The sequence below is a fragment of the Mobula birostris genome, chromosome 10, assembly GCF_030028105.1.
Source record: "Mobula birostris isolate sMobBir1 chromosome 10, sMobBir1.hap1, whole genome shotgun sequence".
NCBI lineage: Eukaryota > Metazoa > Chordata > Chondrichthyes > Myliobatiformes > Myliobatidae > Mobula > Mobula birostris.
In genome coordinates, this window is record NC_092379.1 from 146742703 (window position 1) to 146761281 (window position 18579).

Below are 18579 nucleotides of genomic sequence, written 5' to 3' on the forward strand. Positions count from 1 at the left end.
GCGGTGAGGGAGGGAGGAGAGGGGTGAATGCTGTGAGGGAGGGAGGAGGAGGGTGAACGCGGGCGAGTGAGGAGGATCGGGGGAGGTGAGGGGGTGAGGGAGGGAGGAGGAGGGAGAATGCGGTCAGTGAGGGAGGAGAGGGGTGAATGCGGTGAGGGAGGGAGGAGGAGGAGGGTGAACGCGGGCGAGTGAGGAAGATCGGCGGCGGTGAGGGAGGAGAGTTCCGCCTCCTCCCCGACACTGAGCGGCGGAAGCGAGGGCGGATCGGCCGATTTGCGCCGCGGATGCGGATGAACCTGCTGCCCGGAGGCGCTCCCTTGCACAAGCCGTCGCCAAGGCCGAGCCCCATCCCCAGCCCGAGCCCCCGGCCGAACCCGATCCCGAGGCCGAGCCCATGACTCCCGCCGAGCAGAATGTCACTTGGCTGATCTCACTCGGGGTGCTGGACTCCCCGAAGAAGACGCCGTCCGACCCGGAGGAGTTCCTGAGGAACGCGCTGAAGGACGGGCTGCTGCTGTGCCGTCTGCTCGAGCGCCTGGTGCCCGGCTCCGTGGACAAGGTGAGGGGGCGGCCGAGGCTGAGGGTGGCCACGGGGTGAATGGGAGGCGAGGACATAGGGTGGGGGTGAGGAGAGACAGAGAGGATGGGGTCGACGGCACTGGTTACGGGTGAGGAGAGGGGGAGGATGGAGGAGAGAGAGGAGAGGGTGATGGTGGTGAGGAGAGGGGGAGGATGGAGGTGGAAAGAGAGGATGGGATCGACGACAGCAGGGTGAGAGGGGGAGGATGGGGTTGGCGACAGTGGGTAGGGGCGAGGGGAGGGAGGGAGGATAGGGGAGGAGAGAGGATGGGGTGATGGGAGTGAGGAGAGGGGGGAGGATGGGGTTGGCGACAGTGGGTAGGGGCGAGGGGAGGGAGGGAGGATAGAGGAGGAGAGAGGATGGGGTGAAGGGAGTGAGGAGAGGGCGAGGATGGGGTTGGCGACAGTGGGTAGGGGCGAGGGGAGGGAGGGAGGATAGGAGGAGAGAGGATGGGGTGATGGGAGTGAGGAGAGGGGGGAGGATGGGGTTGGCGACAGTGGGTAGGGGCGAAGGGAGGGAGGATAGAGGAGGAGAGAGGATGGGGTGATGGGAGTGAGGAGAGGGGGAGGATGGGGTTGGCGACAGTGGGTAGGGGCGAGGGGAGGGAGGGAGGATAGAGGAGGAGAGAGGATGGGGTGATGGGAGTGAGGAGAGGGGAGGATGGGGTTGGCGACAGTGGGTAGGGGCGAGGGGAGGGAGGGAGGATAGGAGGAGAGAGGATGGGGTGATGGGAGTGAGGAGAGGGGAGGATGGGGTTGGCGACAGTGGGTAGGGGCGAGGGGAGGGAGGGAGGATAGGAGGAGAGAGGATGGGGTGATGGGAGTGAGGAGAGGGGAGGATGGGGTTGGCGACAGTGGGTAGGGGCGAGGGGAGGGAGGGAGGATAGGAGGAGAGAGGATGGGGTGATGGGAGTGAGGAGAGGGGGGAGGATGGGGTTGGCGACAGTGGGTAGGGGTGAAGGGAGGGAGGATAGAGGAGGAGAGAGGATGGGGTGATGGGAGTGAGGAGAGGGGGAGGATGGGGTTGGCGACAGTGGGTAGGGGCGAGGGGAGGGAGGGAGGATAGAGGAGGAGAGAGGATGGGGTGATGGGAGTGAGGAGAGGGGAGGATGGGGTTGGCGACAGTGGGTAGGGGCGAGGGGAGGGAGGGAGGATAGGAGGAGAGAGGATGGGGTGATGGGAGTGAGGAGAGGGGAGGATGGGGTTGGCGACAGTGGGTAGGGGCGAGGGGAGGGAGGGACGACGGAGTGGGGGTGGGGAGGGATTAAGCGTGGGGTGAAAGAGGGTGGGGATAGGAGGCTGGTGGTCACAGGTGTGGGTGTGTCATGGAGGTGTTGATGTGAGTGGGATGGGCTTAGTGATGGGTGGTGGTGTTTTTGATTGAGCAAAAGGTTGATGAATGTCGGTGGGGAGTTGGGTTGGGGATTTAGTAATAATAAATACTTTATTGATTCTGAGTGGGAAATTCTTTCGTTACAACAGCAACATTTAAAAACACACTTAGCAGTGTGCAGACTTAAACTAATAATAAAGTACAGGTTAATAATTTACACAATAATTACCAATGTGCAATAATGTACGAAATAATGAAAGAGAGACTATTGTTCTATGATGTGAGTACTCTAGTTGTCTGTTCTGGAGGGGTAGGAGTGAGTGGCCTAGTAGGATGGAAGGGGTGAATGGTTGGTCCAGGTGTTGAATGAGCTGGTATGAAGTAGAACCCTCTCTCCCTAGGATACGTGGACTGGATGTCATGTAGTCACCCACAGAGACTGGGATGATCAAAGTGAGGATTGGGCTGGCATTTGGGGGTGAACCCTTTGGGCAGAGACCTAGAGCCGTTCCAGATACCAAGGAGGAAACAGATGTCAGTTCCTGTTTACAAAATAACTCACTGACTGAGTAGAACAATCTCTACTTATTGCACAGGTCATAATGTACCTAATTTGAAATAAGACTGTAAGACACAAGAACAGAATTAGGCCATTCGGCCCATTGGGTCTGCTCCACCATTCCAGCATGGCAGATTTATTATCCCTCTCAACTTCATTCTCCTGCCTTCTCTTTGTAAGCTTTGAGCCCTGCCTGACTAATCAAGAAACCATCAACCTTCACTTTAAATATACTCAATGACCCATTCCACAGATTCATCACCCTCTGGCTAAAGAAATTCCTCCTTATCCCTATTCTAAATGGATGTCCCGCTATTCTGAGGCTGTGCCCTCCGGTCCTAGACTCCTGCACTATAAGAAACATCTCCTCCATTTCCTCTCTGTATCGGCCTTCCAACATTCGATAGGTTTCAATGAAATCCCCCTCATTCTTCTAAACTCCAGTGAGGATCAAATACTCTCACACTCCTCATACATTTACCCTTTCATTGCTGGAATCATTCTAGTGAGCCTCTTTTGGACCCTCTCCAATGCCAGCACTTTTTTTCTTACATAAGGGGCTGAAAACTGCTCACAATACTCCAAGTGTAATCTGACAAATATCTTGTAAAGCCACAGCATCATCCGTGCGGCTTATATTCTAGTCCTCTGAAGATGAATGCTAACGTTGCACTTGCCTTCCTTATGCCCATGCCCACCAGTTTGAAGTGTGATAAATGTTGGTGGGACACATCCAGTTCCAGCAGGATTGGCTGGCTGTTGCGATGTGGACTTTGATCCCCATTCAGCTGGACCTACACTCAGCACCAGCCTCCAGCACCCAACCGCAGTATTCACCATCTTGTTCGCAGTGTCGGAATCAAGTGTTGATCAAATTCAGAGATGCTTACGTTTCTGACTTGCCCGGTCTCTCCAGTTGCAGCTGATTTATGCACAGCAAGCTCCCACAAACAGCAATGTAGTTATGGCCAGATTATCAGCTTCACTAAAGTTGAATGAGAGAGAAACATTGGTCCAGGGCACCAGGGAAACACTCTGCTCCTTTGTACACGTGTCGTTGAAACTGCCCAAAGACGGCACTTTTACAGTGTCCGGTCAGGGCCTTGACTTGCTACTGGTACCACGTAGCTCAGTACTACCTGTCTCGGGTCCGGTTGTCGGCGACTCAACCAGCACACCCCCCGGTGCACTTCGCTTAACCAGGGAGGAGGGTGTGTAGGCACCCAGCAGGACTGAAAACAAAACCTGTCAAAGGGCGGATGAACTCTTTGTGAGTCAACAGCCACCTACTGTCTCTGTGAGGAGTGGCGTGCCACACGGTCTTCCGTTCTGTGCCTTGTAAGGCAAAATGCCCAACGCCAGCCCCCTAGGCCTGAGTCGACGTAGTGGTAGTTAACAGTACTGCCCTCCTGTAAACAGCTCTGGCATACTGGTCTAGATTTTTATTGTTGAGTGCCTGGGATAAGGAGCCACCACTTCATCCCCTCAAGGCAAGTGCATCTGACATCTAATTTTATCCTCAAAACAAATCATGTTCTAACATACGGTTATGGTATGCAAATAATTTTGATTGCCTTCCTGATAGATATTTGAATGATCCAAGCTTGGATATACTTATTAATCACAACAGGGATATAGATTGTCAAAGATTGACCATGATCTCATGACCTTGTTGAAAAGCAGGATTGGCATAAATCCTCCTTCCTTCCACCACTGCAGTTTTCTTTTCCTGATGATCTGTACCAATACCTGCAACTTCTTGGCTGATCAACGCTGTTGGAATCATATTACCCTGGTTCCTTTCTCCATTCCCTATCACACTCTGTTGCCCTTTGTTCTACGCCAGCTTACTCCTTGGCAAATTTAACTTCTCTTCCTTGCATCCAATGGTCCCATTTTTTTATTTACAAAACGATTAACGTTTAATTATACAAAAATATACAACATAAAAACATCAAGTATTTACAAAGACTAAACAAATTCAAATTAAAATATGATTGCTCCACCTTGTCTGTTTTTGGAATCTGAAGTTTCAAAGGAAATTTATTATCAGAGTATAAAAAAGTCACTATAAACAACCCTGAGATTTATTTTCTTGTGGACATTCACAGTAAATACAAAGAAACACAATAGAATCAATGAAAGATCGTACCCAAGATGGACAAACAACCGATGTACAACAGACAACAAACTGAAAATAGAAAAATAAAAAATAATAATAGTTCATAAATAATCAGTAAGTATCGAGAATGTGAGATGAAGGGTTGGGTTGGGTTGTCTTGGGAAAGTGAGTCTATAGGTAGTGGGAACAGTTTAGTGTTGGGTTGAGTGAAGTTATCTCCTCTGGTTCAAGAGCCTGATGGTTGAGGGGTAATAACTGTCCCTGAACCTGGTGGTGTGGGTCCTGGGGATCATGTACTTACTTGTACATGGTTAGCAGTGAGAAGAGAGCATGCTGCGTGAGCCAAATATGAACATCACTAGCGAGAGCTAATGTGGAGTCCCCAGGGAAAGCAGAAGAGAGGCTAAAGAACACTTTGCGATGTGGCCTTGAAGTTGACCCCAAGAAGATGGGCTACTCCTGAGGACAACTTCAAAGATTGGCTCAGGACGGAGAAGTCTAGTGACCTGCTGTTGGCGGCCTATTCCTTAGTAGAGGTGATGTGAAGTGTTGCATTTCAGGAGAACAAATGTATGGTATACCGTAAATGGCAGGGCTCCAGATCATTGATGTAGAGAGAAATCTTAGGGTACACATTAATAGCTCCCTGAATATGGCAAAACAAGTAGGTAAAAAAGGCATATGGTATGTATATGCTGGTCGGGGTGTTAAGTATGAAAGTTGGGAGGTCATGTTGCAGCTGTTTAAAACTGGTGGGGTGGGGGAAAAGGAAGGAGGTGAAGCTGAGTCCATGGCCAGATGAGCATGTGCTTTTTCCATTTTCATTCATGGACCAGATGGCCAACTCCTGCTCCCAGTTCTTCTGTTGTTCTTCTTAAACCCATCATCCCTACTAGGAGATAGGCTGCTGCCTGTAGCCTGCCAGAGTTCTCTTTCTGTCCTGGTTTGATAAGAGGTTGATTAGTCCTTCCAAATTAAGACATCTTCCAGATGAAAATCATCTCTCAGGGGTGAGGTCTTTGGAGCTTCTGTTGGCATCTCTGTAGCTCTGGCTTTTTATGGGATGGGCTTGCAGACCCATGCCCTCCTTTTTGCAGCTGAGCACGGGATTGTCCATAGTGGAGTTTACATTCTTAGGACATGTTTCAAGTACGCACCGTAGTTCTGGTCATTGCATTACAGGAAGTGTGTAGAGGCTTTGGAGAGGGTGCCAAGATTAATGAGTACGAGCTATAAGGAAAATTCAACAGGCTTGCATTCAGTGTTGGAAGCTGAGGGGCGAGTTGATAAAAGGTTATAAAATTATGAGAGTCATAGTTATGATTTATGGTCTTATTTCCTGGAGGGTAAATGTCATCAACTAGACCCAGGGGTTCCCAAACCTAGGGAGTCCATGGACCCCTCAGTTAATGGTAGGGGTCCATGGCATAAAAAAGGATGGCAGCCCCTGTCCTAATCACTAGAGGGTATAGCTTTGAGGTGAAAAGTTTAAAAGAGATTCACATGGTAAGTTATTATTTACGCAGAGAGTGGTGGATGCGAGGAAGCTGCTCCTGGTGGAGGTGGTCATATTATGGGAAAGGTGGTAATGGGGGAGGGTCACACTGTGGGAGGGCCATACCGAGATGGGCTTGCACGGCAAGGGGTGTGTTTTTGGCCATGAGTCAGGGGTTAAGGGTGGGGTGGGTTTTCATGCAGGTGGAGCTCGTGTTAGACCCTGTGCAGAGGTCTACCCCCTTAACACTGAGAAGGCCCTCTTCCCCTATCTGTGCTCCACACAATCAAAAATAACGCAGTGCGGTATGGGGCAGCTCCACGGGGTCTTGAGCACCTTTTCTCATTTAGTTGCCATCTATGCAGCTGGAGCAGGGTGGGGATGCCCAGGGACGTATTCAGTTGCATTTTGAGGGGCATTATTATACCATCACATGGACTACAGGGAGGCTGAGGTGCCAAGGCTGTAAAAAGTTTGGACATATGCTGAAGAACTCCCTGAACTGTCAGCCTACTAACTCTGCCTCGGACTCACAGGCTTCCCCCACTGACTCCCCTCCTGCTGTTCCTCCCCCTGAGCCAGTGTAGTGGAAGTCAGGGATGGGTGTGGCTCAGATGATGGTGAGTGATGGGTTCAGGTGGTGGGTGGGAAGGCAAAGAAAAGGAATAAACATCTTAAGGCTTCTCCCCTGGAGAACGAGTGGGGGTGTACTGTTGAACCAAACCCGGAAATCCCTGTGGCACCCGAGATTCAGCAAGAGCCTGGTGAAGTGGTGCTGGAGACCGCGGACACCTCTGAAAGGGAGGTTGGCGTGCCTCAACATAGTTGTGGCCTGAAACAGGAGGGATGTGTTCCCTGAGCTTGGAGATCACGGACCACAAGAGGAGGAAAAGCCTGTATGCATGGGGTATTTGGCCTCAGAGCTGGAGGATAGCCCTGCTGTATAGGAGTCCTCTGCTGGGGTGGCATCTCCTGAATGTACATTCTCTGGCCTGGTGAGTGGTGGTGTAATAGAGGGGTCATGTGAGGAGGCAGACTTGCTTTCAATTCAGGTTGTGTAGTCAGAGCACGTATTCCCTGGGGAGGGGCAAAGTCCTGAAGACTAGGGATCGCCTGTGAGTTGAGGGTCACCAGTGGGTTTAGTTTTCCAGGTTGTTGCCTCAATTGAAGCCAAGTGCCCTGCTGAGGAGCATCTGGTGCACAAGGGAAATCAGAATGACCCAAAATCGCCATTCCATGTAGCTAATCAGAGGGAGGATGGGGTGTAAACGATGATTTCTTGGAAGATGACAAAGGCGTTGGACACAGTGTGGGGGAAGAGGAGGTCTCTTTTGAAGCGGAGATGGCAGACTTCCTCAACCCCAGCACCGAGTCACAGCCAGTCTCTTGAGGAGATCAGGCAGTTTGCGAAGGACTACTGGTGGAAACCATTTAAGGCCCAGCTGGCCCAATCAATGGTTGGGCCTGCAAGCGGTCATTCAGTCTATCTGCACTATCCTCCAAAAGAACAGGAAAGGAGCTGAAGTGACCTGCAAAGAGAGGCGCCAATTTGAGAGACTCCTGGAGTCCCTGGAGAAGAGTTGAAGGACGAAGGTGGGAGAGAGCTCGAAGGAGAACTGTTCCTTCTTCCTAGGGCTCTGGTGAGGTGTTTCAATAAGATGAGACATTAAGTTGTGTTGCAACCCTTAACGTCATTGGTGGTAGGGGGGCTCTCCGCAGATTCCATCATCTCTCTGTTCTCTGGGATGGGAGAAATGTGGTGAGCTTCTTGCAGGAAACTCGCACTGTTCCAGGAGATGAATCCACCTGGCTCCTGGAATAGTTGGGGGTGGGGGGGGGTGGGTTCACATGAGCCACCTTAGCTCCACTTCCAGCAGGGTGGCCGCCTCGTTGACACTTTTTTCCAGCTTGAGATATTGCAGGTTCAGGAACTGCTTCATCTTGATGGGCGCTAGGATGGTGTGCTGATGCATTTTGGAGTCAGGTGGAATCATCTCCTGGAACGGTGTGGGTTTCCTACAAGAAGCTCACTGCATTTCTCCTGTCCCAGAGGACAGAGAGATGGTGAAATCTGTGTACGCCTCTGAGCCCGGCCTGATGCAAGCGGGCCTGTTCCAAGAAGTGTCCGTGTTGTTGGGGTCCATAAGTCATGGCGTGTCATCGTGGCAGGTGATTTCATTGCACCCTCGAGGAGAGGCATCGAACTGGTCTCTGGAGTAGTTAGGAAGATAAGGGAGTTGGCTGTATCCTCAGACTTGGTCGATGTCCGGTGGAGCATTCAACCTGACCTCTGTGCTTTCTTAAGGAGGTACAGCAGGTGGACGCTTGCAGATCGATCAACTCTACATCTCCAGGGCGCACGTCTCCTGAGTGTCGGCTGCCACCATGTGGCCAGTTGCGTGCTCGGACCACCACTTGGTGTGGGCAGAGTTTAATGTGCGGATGTCTGGGACCGATCGGCTTGTGAAGGAGCTGATTGACTTGGAGTCCTGGCTTGGGCTGACCAATGGTGACCAGCCCCTCTGGGATGAGTACCTGCGGAAGAAGGAGGTGCTGAGGCTCCTGCAGCTGGAGAGGTCCCGAGGCACTTTTGTGAGGTCGCAGGTCCAGATGCTGCAGGATCTGGACCGTGCCTCGCCGTTCTTCTACTCTCTTGAGAAGGAGGGGGGTGTTTGCAGGCAACTTGTGGAGTTGCTCCTCCATCATGGATCCAGTGAGAATTCCATTCCTCTTGTGAGGCTGTCTTCTTGCTGGACCTGTGCAGTGAGGATGCATGCAGGACTCTGGGAGGACTTGCCAAGGGTTAGCCCTGGGGGTGCTGAGCGGTTAGATGCTTCATTATCTTTGGAGGAGCTGACCAGTGCCCTCAACCAGCTGCACAGAGGCAAGTCCCAGGACTAGACGGGTTGACCATTGAATTTCTCCGGGCCTTCTGGGACATCCTGGGGCTTGATTATACCAGGGAACTGGGGGAAATCCTGGCAACGGTTGAGATGCCCCTCTGTTGGGGAAGAACAGTTGTGGCCCTGCTGCCAGAGAAGAGGGATCTCCATTGCCTGTGGAACTGGCACCCAGTCTCCCTCCTTAGTGTGGAGTTCAAGGTCTTTGCCTGGTCAATGGCCAATTGTCTGGGGTCCGTGCTGGCTCAAGTGGTCCATCCTGACCAGTCCCACACAGTCTGAGCGTGGTCAATCCAGGACAATATCCACCTTGGTTGGGATCTGATTCACCTGTGCCGAGAGGCTGGTCTGTCAGTCACCTTTCTCTCCCTAGATCAGGAAAGGGCGTTTGACAGGATGGACCGTGAGTTCCTTTTAGGGACTGTGCAGGTGTTCGGGCTTGGGCCATGTTTTGTGGACTGCATCCGACTGCTGTATGCTGCTGCGGAGTGCTTTATTAAGGCTAATGGGTCCACGACAGTGCTCTTGTGCTTTGGGAGGGGTGTGCATCAAGGGTGCCCCACGTTGGGACAGTTGTACTCTGTTTGTGTGGAGCCATTGGAGCCATTCCTGTGTCTCCTCTGTAAGAGGATAACGGGCTTGGTTCTGCGTGAGTCAGACATGGAGGTTGTCCTTTCAACTTATGCCGTTGACATCCTCCTTATGGTCACTGACCCGGTTGACTTGCAGAGGGTGTGAGACTGCCGGCAGGTCTTCTCGGCTGCGTCCCCTGCGAGGGTCAACTGGGAGAAGTGTGTGGGCCTCTTGGTAAGTCAGTAGCAGGTGGATCCCTACTGGTGGGGTTGAGACCCTTTGGGTGGAGTAGCATGCACCTCTTGTACTGGGGATCTACCTCAGCTCGACAGAGGAGGCCTGCTCGGCGAACTGGTGGGATTTGGAGACAAAAATCTCTGCCCACCTGGGACAGTGGTCATGCCTCCTTTGTGTGATCTCGTAGCGGGGAAGGGCGTTGGTTAACAGTCAGCTGGTTGCCTCCATGATATGCCACCGGCTGGTTACTTTAGTCCGGCCCACTACTTTTGTCTCCAGGACCCAGAGGAGGCTGGTGATTTCTTCTGCGGCAATAGGAGGCACTGGTCCTGAGTCTTCAATCATGGAGGGCAGTCAGTCATTGGTGTGTGTGCACACCCAGCTGGCAGCGTCTGCCTCAGGACCCTGCAGAGATACCTGTACAGTGACCACGCTCTGAGATGGCATGGGCTGGCGATGCTCTCCGCCGGGGACACTAGCTGCAGGAGGGCACACAGCTTTCAGTGGACAGTATCAGCCGCACTGCTCTGAGGGAACTGCCTTAGTTTTACCAAGAGCCGTTGAGAGTATGGGGTCTGGGCTCATCCAGACAGGGTGCTCCTGCACCCACAGGGGACAGTGCTGTAGCTGTGAGAGGGACTGGTCTCCATCCTATCATGGTAGGTGTTCGAGAAAGTGCAGGGGTTTCGGCTGCACCACCACCTGATGGGCTGGAAGTGCTTGTTGGACCCCGGCCTCAGGATACCAAGTGGGAAAAGGTTCTGCATCACGTGAGCCATCTCGTGGGGATGCCCACTGTGTCCTTCTGTGATGCTCTGAATCGTTTCTTATACAGGCTGCTCCTGCACACCTTTTGCTTCTTTCCTGACCGGACCAGTCTTGGTGATCTATTTTACCATCTGCCAGCAGGGCAGGTCCCCAGTGGAAGTTTCTTTATGCAGGGGTCCTTCCCCTGTACATTGGGGACCTGGGGTGGAAGATGTTACATAGGGCAGAAACGTACAACAGTGAACTTGCTTAAAAACCTGTCCATTCTGTGGCTGGGAGGAGTCAGTGTACCACGCTTGTATGAAATGTGAGAGGTTGCAGTCCCTGTTTGAGTGTCTGAAGGGGCTGCTGTTCAGGTTCTGGTCACACTTCAACCCCGTGCTCCTTAAATATGGATACCCAGTATGGAAGGGGGCAGTTCGAGAAGAGGATCTACTGGTAGGCTTGCTCTTGGGTCTGGCCAAGATGGCTATTCACGGTTCCAGGTGGCAGAGTCAAGGACTCTGCCAGGGTTGAATGCCTGTCCCTCTTCTGAGGATACGTTAGTGCCCAGCTGTCCTTCGGGAGGGAGTATGTGGTCACCATAGTTACAGTGAGGGCTCCCAAAGAATTGAATTTATAGACAGTAGAAATCATATTTTAATTTTGAATTTATTCACCTCCTTGTAAATACTGAATATTTGTACTTTGTGTATTTTCTGTGTAAATAAACTTCTATGGTTTTGTAAAAAAAAGGGAAAACACAGTCCTGAGGGAGGCGTGGCACAGTCTGATTGATGCATTCTTGAAGAGACAAAAGCAGTGTGGTTTTGAACACAAAATATCCCCTCATAACGGATTCAGTTACGACCATGCCCCTAGGCAATCATCGTTCCTTATCCAGTGTTTAAAGCAACTTTTTTGGTCAGTATGTTGTTGTTTGTGGGAGCTTACTCTGCACACAACTATAATGCATGCTTAAAATTTAGGACATTAGTTTTCTAATGGGATTTTTCATAGCACAGATTTTGTCTGGAGACTTTTAATGAAGTAAGCATGATACTGAAAACAGGGATCATTTTCCACTTGTGGTAGTTCAGGATCAGTAGTGCAGCATTTCAGTCCAGACTGCTTTCAGAGTTCACGGTCGTGGGATATTGGCACATTCTGCTTGCGCCCTGGGCTCTGGTCCCATGTCTGGGTCATTCACATGTACAATGTGTGCTCAAAGAGGCTGGGCTCCCTCTCAGATCCACATGACCAGCAACCCATCTTTCCACTCACTCGCTACACGAGGAGCCTCTGTTTTCTAGATGGACTGTAGTGCTGTAAGTGGCTTGGCAGGTAGACAGGGTGGTGAAGAAAAGCACTGAGTATAGGAGTTGGCAGTTCTGTTGCAGTTGTATAAAATGTTAGCGAGATTACACACAGACTATTGTGTACAGATTTGGTTACCCTATTATCGGAATTAAATTAGAAAGATTGCAAACCAGAGAAAATCTGCAGATGCTGGAAATCCGAGCAACACAAACAAAATGCTGGAGGAACTCAGCAGACCAGGCAGCATCTATGGAAAAAAGTACAGTCAACGCTTTGGACCAAAACCCTTCGGCAGAAAGATTACAAGAAAGGTTGACAATGATTAGAGTCAGGTTTATTATCACTGACATACGCTGTGAAATTTGTCTTTTGTCAGCAGTACAGGACATACATAAAAATTAAGTTATAATAGGAAGTATATAAAAATAAGTAATGCAAAAAGAGAAAAAATAGTGAGGTAGTGTTCATGAGTTAATGGACTGTTCCAGATATCTGATGCTGTTCCTAAGAAGTTAAGTGTGCATCTTCACACTCTTCTACTTTCTCCCCAATAATAGTATTGAGAAGAGTGCATGCCAGGACTCAAGGACTGGAGTCATAGGAAGAGGTTGGACAGGCTAGGACTCCCAATTTGTTGAAGTGCAGGAGAATGGGGTGATCATAGAGATGTACAAAATCATGAGGGGCAATAGATTAGTCATTCGGCCAGGAACTACATTTGAAAACCAGAGGGCATGGGTTTACAGTGAGAGGGAGAGCTTTAAATGAAACCTGAGGGGTGACTTCTTCACACAGAGACTGTTGGGTAAATAGAGTTACCAGAGGAAGTGGTTGAGGCTGGTACATGACAACATTTAAAAGGCACTTGGACAGGTACATGGATAGGAAAGGTTTAGATTCTAAACTTTAGAAGGATGAAATGAGATGGAAATCTTGGTCAGAATGGAGCAATGGGGCTGAAAGGTCTGTTTCTATACTGTATCATTCTGGAAATATGAAAGAGCGCGGATGCTGGAAATCTGGATCAGCACGCACAAAATGCTGGAAGATCTCAGCAGGTCAGGTAGCATCTATGGAGGGAAATTAATAGACCTGACAAAGTGTCCTGGTCCTAAACATTGACTGTTCATTCCCCTCTATAGATGCTGCCAGGCCTGCTGAGTTCCTCCAGTATTTTGTGTGTGTTGATGTCTGATTCTGGGTCAGGAGAGTGGATCCTAGGCAGGATATAGATGAAGCCTTGCCAGGGTGAGTGGATCCTTTGTTGATGAGAGTAGATCTACATGGCAGTTACAGGGGGAGTTGATCGTGAGCTGAGCAATTGAGCGTATTTCCTGCCCATAGGTGTAGATCGACACTGGGGTTATCAGAGTGAGCCCAGTTGAGTGGATCCCATCCATGGGAGTAAATTTACATGGGATATCAGGGGAGTTCAAAGTAAATTTATTATCAAAGTACCTATACTGTATGTCACCATTAGCAACCCTGAGATTTATTTTCTTGTGGCCATCCATAGTAAATACAGTGAAACACAACAGAATCAATGAAAGACCACACAGAACAAAATGCACAACCAATGTGCAAAAGAAACTAAGCCGCAAATATAAAAGAGACAAAATAATAGCAATAATAATAGATATTAAGAATGAGAGGAAGTGTCCCTGAAAATGAGTCCATAGGTTGTGGGAACAGTTCAATGACGGGGCAGGTGAAGGTATTCCCGGTGGTTCAGGGTGCTGATGGCTGAGGGGAGAGTCCTGAGGCTGCTGTGCCCTCTTCCTGATGGCAGCAGCGAGGAGGGAGCATATCCTGGGTGGTGGGGGTGCCTGATGAGCCAGAGCCCTGGCGAACGGGGAGCTGATCCCGGTCCCGGTCCCGGTGAGCGGATCACACGCCGGGGAGCGGTACAGGCTGAGTCCTGGTGCCTGCTAGAGGACCCCAGGCCGGGGAATGGATCCGGTGCCGGGTGAGTAGATCCCGGGATGTGGTGTCATTTCCGTGAGCGGCGCGGCTTCCTGGAGCGGGGCCGGGAGTGGCGGCCGGAGGTGAGCACGGGGATCGCGGCCTGTCCCCCGCTTGTCTGACCGCAGCCTCTTGCTTCTCCACAGGTTTGTGCTGAGCCCCGCACCGACAACGACAGCTGCAACAATATCCGCGAGTTCCTGCGCGGCCTCAGCGCGCTGCAGATCGAGGTGAGAGCGCCGACTCCAGACCGAGGTTCGGTGGGGGGAAGAGCGGGAACGCGGAGATTTTAGACCAGGCCCTAATGGGAATGGCGGGGGGGGGGGATCTCAAGCCGAGGCCCGGCCCGGTCGGAGCCGAGGTGCTGGGAATCGAGGCCGAGGCCCGGGCGGAGGGGAGCGAGACAGGGAGAAATAAAGCCGGGCCCGGGCGGAGCCCGGGAGCTGGGAGTGAAGGCTGACGCCCGGAGGAGGTGTGTGGGTGTGGAGTACAGGCCGGGGCGCCGGTGGGTGGAAGAGGGAGTCGAGGCCCGGTTACCCTGCTCGGTTACTTATTACTGTGGTTATGCCGATGGCCGTCTGATTACTCACTGGTTTCACTAGCTGTTCAGTGAATACATTGACTTCTGGTTACAGTAATTGTTTGGTTATTGTCTGATTTTGCTGATTATCCCGGTTACTGGCTCGTTAGGTCACTGCATGTATTGCCCCTGTTGGTGGCGAATGTTGTTGTTCTGGGAGGGACAGTAGGGAGAGGGTGCCGATGGGCCAGGTTTTAGCTGAGGGAAGACTGAAAGGCAAGACCAGAGGATACGGGGCAGAATTAGGCCAATTAGCCTGCTCTGTACAGCTGATTTTGCCCCCTCCCTTCTTTCTATCTCCCTTATCCTTCACTCCCTCACCCCGACAAGAACCCATCAGTCTCTGTCTGAGAATGTAACTATGAAAATGGACAAGGGAGAGCCAGTGGATGTAGTGTACCTGGACTTCCAGAAAGCCTTTGATAATGTCCCACACAGGAGATTAGTGGGCAAAATTAGGGCACATGGTATTGTGGGCAGAGTACTGACACGTATTGAAAATTGGCTGGCTGACAGAAAACAAAGAGTAGCGATTAATGGGTCCCTTTCGGGATGGCAGGCGGTGACCAGTGGGGTACTGCAGGGTTCAGTGCTGGGACCGCAGCTGTTTGCAATATATATTAATGATTTAGACGAAGGGATTAAAAGTAACATTAGCAAATTTGTAGATGACACGAAGCTGGGTGGCAGTGTGAAATGTGAGGAGGATGTTATGAGAATGCAGGGTGACTTGGACAGGCTGGGTGAGTGGGCAAGATGCATGGCAGATACAGTTTAATGTGGATAAATGTGAAGTTATCCACTTTGGTGGTAAGAACAGGAAGGCAGATTATTATCTAAATGGAGTCAAGTTAGGAAAAGGGGAAGTACAATGAGATCTAGGTGTTCTTGTACATCAGTCACTGAAAGCAACCATGCAGGTACAGCAGGCAGTGAAGAAAGCTAATGGCATGCTGGCCTTCATAACAAGGGGAATTGAGTATAGGAGCTAAGAGGTCCTTCTGCAGCTGTACAGGGCTCTGGTGAGACCACACCTGGAGTATTGTGTGCAGTTTTGGTCTCCAAATTTGAGGAAGGACATTCTTGCTATTGAGGGAGTGCAGCGTAGGTTCACAAGGTTAATTCCCGAGATGGCAGGACTGTTATATGTTGAACGATTGGAGTGACTGGGCTTGTATACACTGGAATTTAGAAGGCTGAGAGGGGATCTTATTGAAACATATAAGATTATTAAGGGATTGGACACGATGGAGGCAGGAAGCATGTTCCCGCTGATGGGTGAGCCCAGAACCGAAGGCCACAGTTTAAGAATAAGGGGTAAGCCATTTAGAACGGAGTTGAGGAAAAACTTTTTCACCCAGAGAGTGGTGGATATGTGGAATGCTCTGCCCCAGAAGGCAGTGGAGGCCAATTCTCTGGATGCTTGCAATAAAGAGTTAGATAGAGCTCTTAATGACAGTGGAATCAAAGGTTATGGGGATAAGGCAGGAACTGGATACTGATTGTGGATGATCAGCCATGATCACAGTGAATGGCAGTGCTGGCTCGAAGAGCCGAATGACCTATTGTCTATTGTCTATAAATACACCCAGTGACTTGGCCTCCACAGCCGTCTGTGGCAACAAATTTATTATTGATGTATGCATGGATACTTGAGATTCATCTTCTTGTAGGCAGCCACAAAGTAAAGAAACAACATAGAACCCATTCAAAGTAAAACCCCTCACAACAAGACTATCAAATTTATTATTGATGTATGCATGGATACTTGAGATTCATCTTCTTGTAGGCAGCCACAAAGTAAAGAAACAACATAGAACCCATTCAAAGTAAAACCCCTCACAACAAGACTATCAAATGTGCCAGGGAGTGCGATGTTTCTGAACGCGTCCATAATATCCTGAAAAGGGAGGGTGATCAGCCAGAAGTTGTGGTACGTATTGGTACCAACGACATAGGTAGAAAAAGAGTAAAGGTCCTGAAAAAAGAATATAGTGAGTTAGGAAGGAAGCTGAGAAGCCTGACCTCAAGGGTAGTAATCTCGGGAATGCTGCTCTGCCACACGACAGTGAGGATAGGAATAGAATGAGGTGGCGGATAAATGCATGACTGAAGAATTGGAGCATGGGACAGGGATTCAGATTTCTGGATCATTGGGACCTCTTCTGGGGTAGGTGTGACCTATACAAAAGGGGACTGGTTGCACTTGAATCTGAGGGGGACCAATATTTGTGCGGGCAGGTTTACTGGACTTGTTGTTGGGGAGTTGTTCACACTAATGTGGCAGAGGGATGGGAGCCAGTATGATGGAGCTGAGGATGAGCCAAGTAGATGATGTATGTTACATGAATGTGAGGAAGAACAGGCCAATGATTGGGTACAAATGCAGATAGAGCAAAGAGTTAAATTGTATCACAGAGGCAAAATTCAAAAGGGCAAAGAACGCAGGACTGAAGGTTCTGTATGTAAATGCACGTAGCATTCGTTATAAGGTGGACAAACTCGTGGTGCAATCCAGAGTTGATCGGTATGACATTGTGGCCATCGCTAAGTCATGGCTGAAAGAAGAGCACAGTTGGGAGCTTAACATCAAAGGATGTACATTGTATTGAAAGGACAGGCAGGAAGGCATAGGCGGTGGTGTGGCTCTGTTGGTAAGAGATGGAATTACATCTTTAGAAAGGGGTGACATAAGGTCAGAGAATGTTGAATCTTTGTGGGTGGAGTTAAGAAACTGCAACAGTGAAAAAAACCATTATGGGAATAATATATAGGGATGGCACAACATTGTGGGCCGAAGGGTCTGTACTGTGCTGCACTGTTCTATGTTCAAATAGTAGCCAAGATGTGGGGTTGAAATTGCAGAGGGAGCTGGAAAAGGCATGTAATGAGGATAATGTCATAACTGTAATGAGGGACTTGCATACGTAAGGGGTTTGGGAAAGTCAGTTTGGTGTGGGATTGCAAGAGAAGGAATTTGTTGAATGCCTATGAGTTGGCTTTTTAGAGCAGCTTGTGCTTGAGCCTCCACAGGGAGAGGGTATCTTAGATTGGGTGTTGTGTAATAACCCAGATCTTATTAGGGAGATTAATGTATAGGAACCCTTAAGGAGGCGGTGATCATAATGTGATTGAATTCATACTGTAATTTGAGAGGGAGAAACATAAGTCACAGGTATCAATATCACAATGGAATAAAGGGAATTACAGAGGCATGAGAGAGGAGCTTGCCCAGGTGGATTGGAGGGGGATACTGGCGGGGATGACGGCCGAGCCAGTAGGATGGTGGCTGAAGTTTCTGGGAATAGTTCTCAAGGGGCAGGACAGATATGTCTCACAGAAGAAGTTGTTCTCAAACGGCAGTGGTAGCAACTGTGGCTGTCAAGGGAAGTTAAGGACTGCATAAAAGTCAATGAAAGGGAATATAAGGTAGCAAAAGTGAGTGCGAGGTTGGATGATTGGGAAGCTTTTAAAATCCATTAGCAGTAGTAGGTAGCCGTCGATCCCAGGGATCATGGGTTTGCTCCTCTGGTGGACTGTGTCCTCTCTGGGGCACAAGCCCAGGTGGGAAGATTTGAAGAACCGGCTGTTGCCCATGCAGCGAGTTACCCCTCTCCATGTCACTGATGTAGTCCAAGGGAAGGGCAAGCACCAATACATCTTGGCACCAGTGTTGTCGCAGAGGTTGCCAGTTGATGTAAACAACATCAAACTGCTTCAGGGACCCCAGCTCTGGATTTCTTCTTCGGGGTTTACTTCCGAAGTCTTTCCCATGGCCACAAGGCAGCAGAGGTTTAAAATCAGTTTTCCTTCTCCTAAGTGGACTGCTGTCCATGGGTGACAAATCCCACCTGTCCAATAAAAATCCAACAAAAGACAGCTGAAAAACTATAAGAAGGGAAAAGATGAACTATGAGGGCGAACTAGCCAATAATAGCAAAAGATTTTTCAGTTACATAAACAGTAAAAGGGAGATAGGTGTTGATATTGGACCACTGGAAAATGATGCCAGTGAGGTAATAATGGGGACAAAGAAATGGCAGATAAATTAAATGGGTACTTTGCATTAGTCTTCACTGTGGAAGATACTAGCAGTGTGCTGGAGGTCTGTGAATGCCAAGGAGCAGGAGTGAGTGCCATTGCTATTACAAAGAGGGACTTGGACCAGCTGG

General features: G+C 49.9%; 1 protein-coding gene across 4 annotated transcripts in view; it reads left to right on the forward strand.

Moving 5' to 3' along the window:
* The first annotated feature begins 200 nt into the window (after positions 1-200).
* The window catches only part of arhgef6 (Rac/Cdc42 guanine nucleotide exchange factor (GEF) 6), a 232536-nt gene continuing 214157 nt past the window's right edge, over positions 201-18579 (forward strand). For all 4 annotated transcript variants that reach the window (XM_072271069.1, XM_072271071.1, XM_072271070.1 and 1 more), the window contains exons 1-2: positions 201-559; positions 13974-14057. In XM_072271069.1, the coding sequence (XP_072127170.1) occupies positions 395-559; positions 13974-14057 (249 nt within the window). In that variant the 5' untranslated portion in view covers positions 201-394. The remainder of the gene's footprint in view (positions 560-13973; positions 14058-18579) is intronic.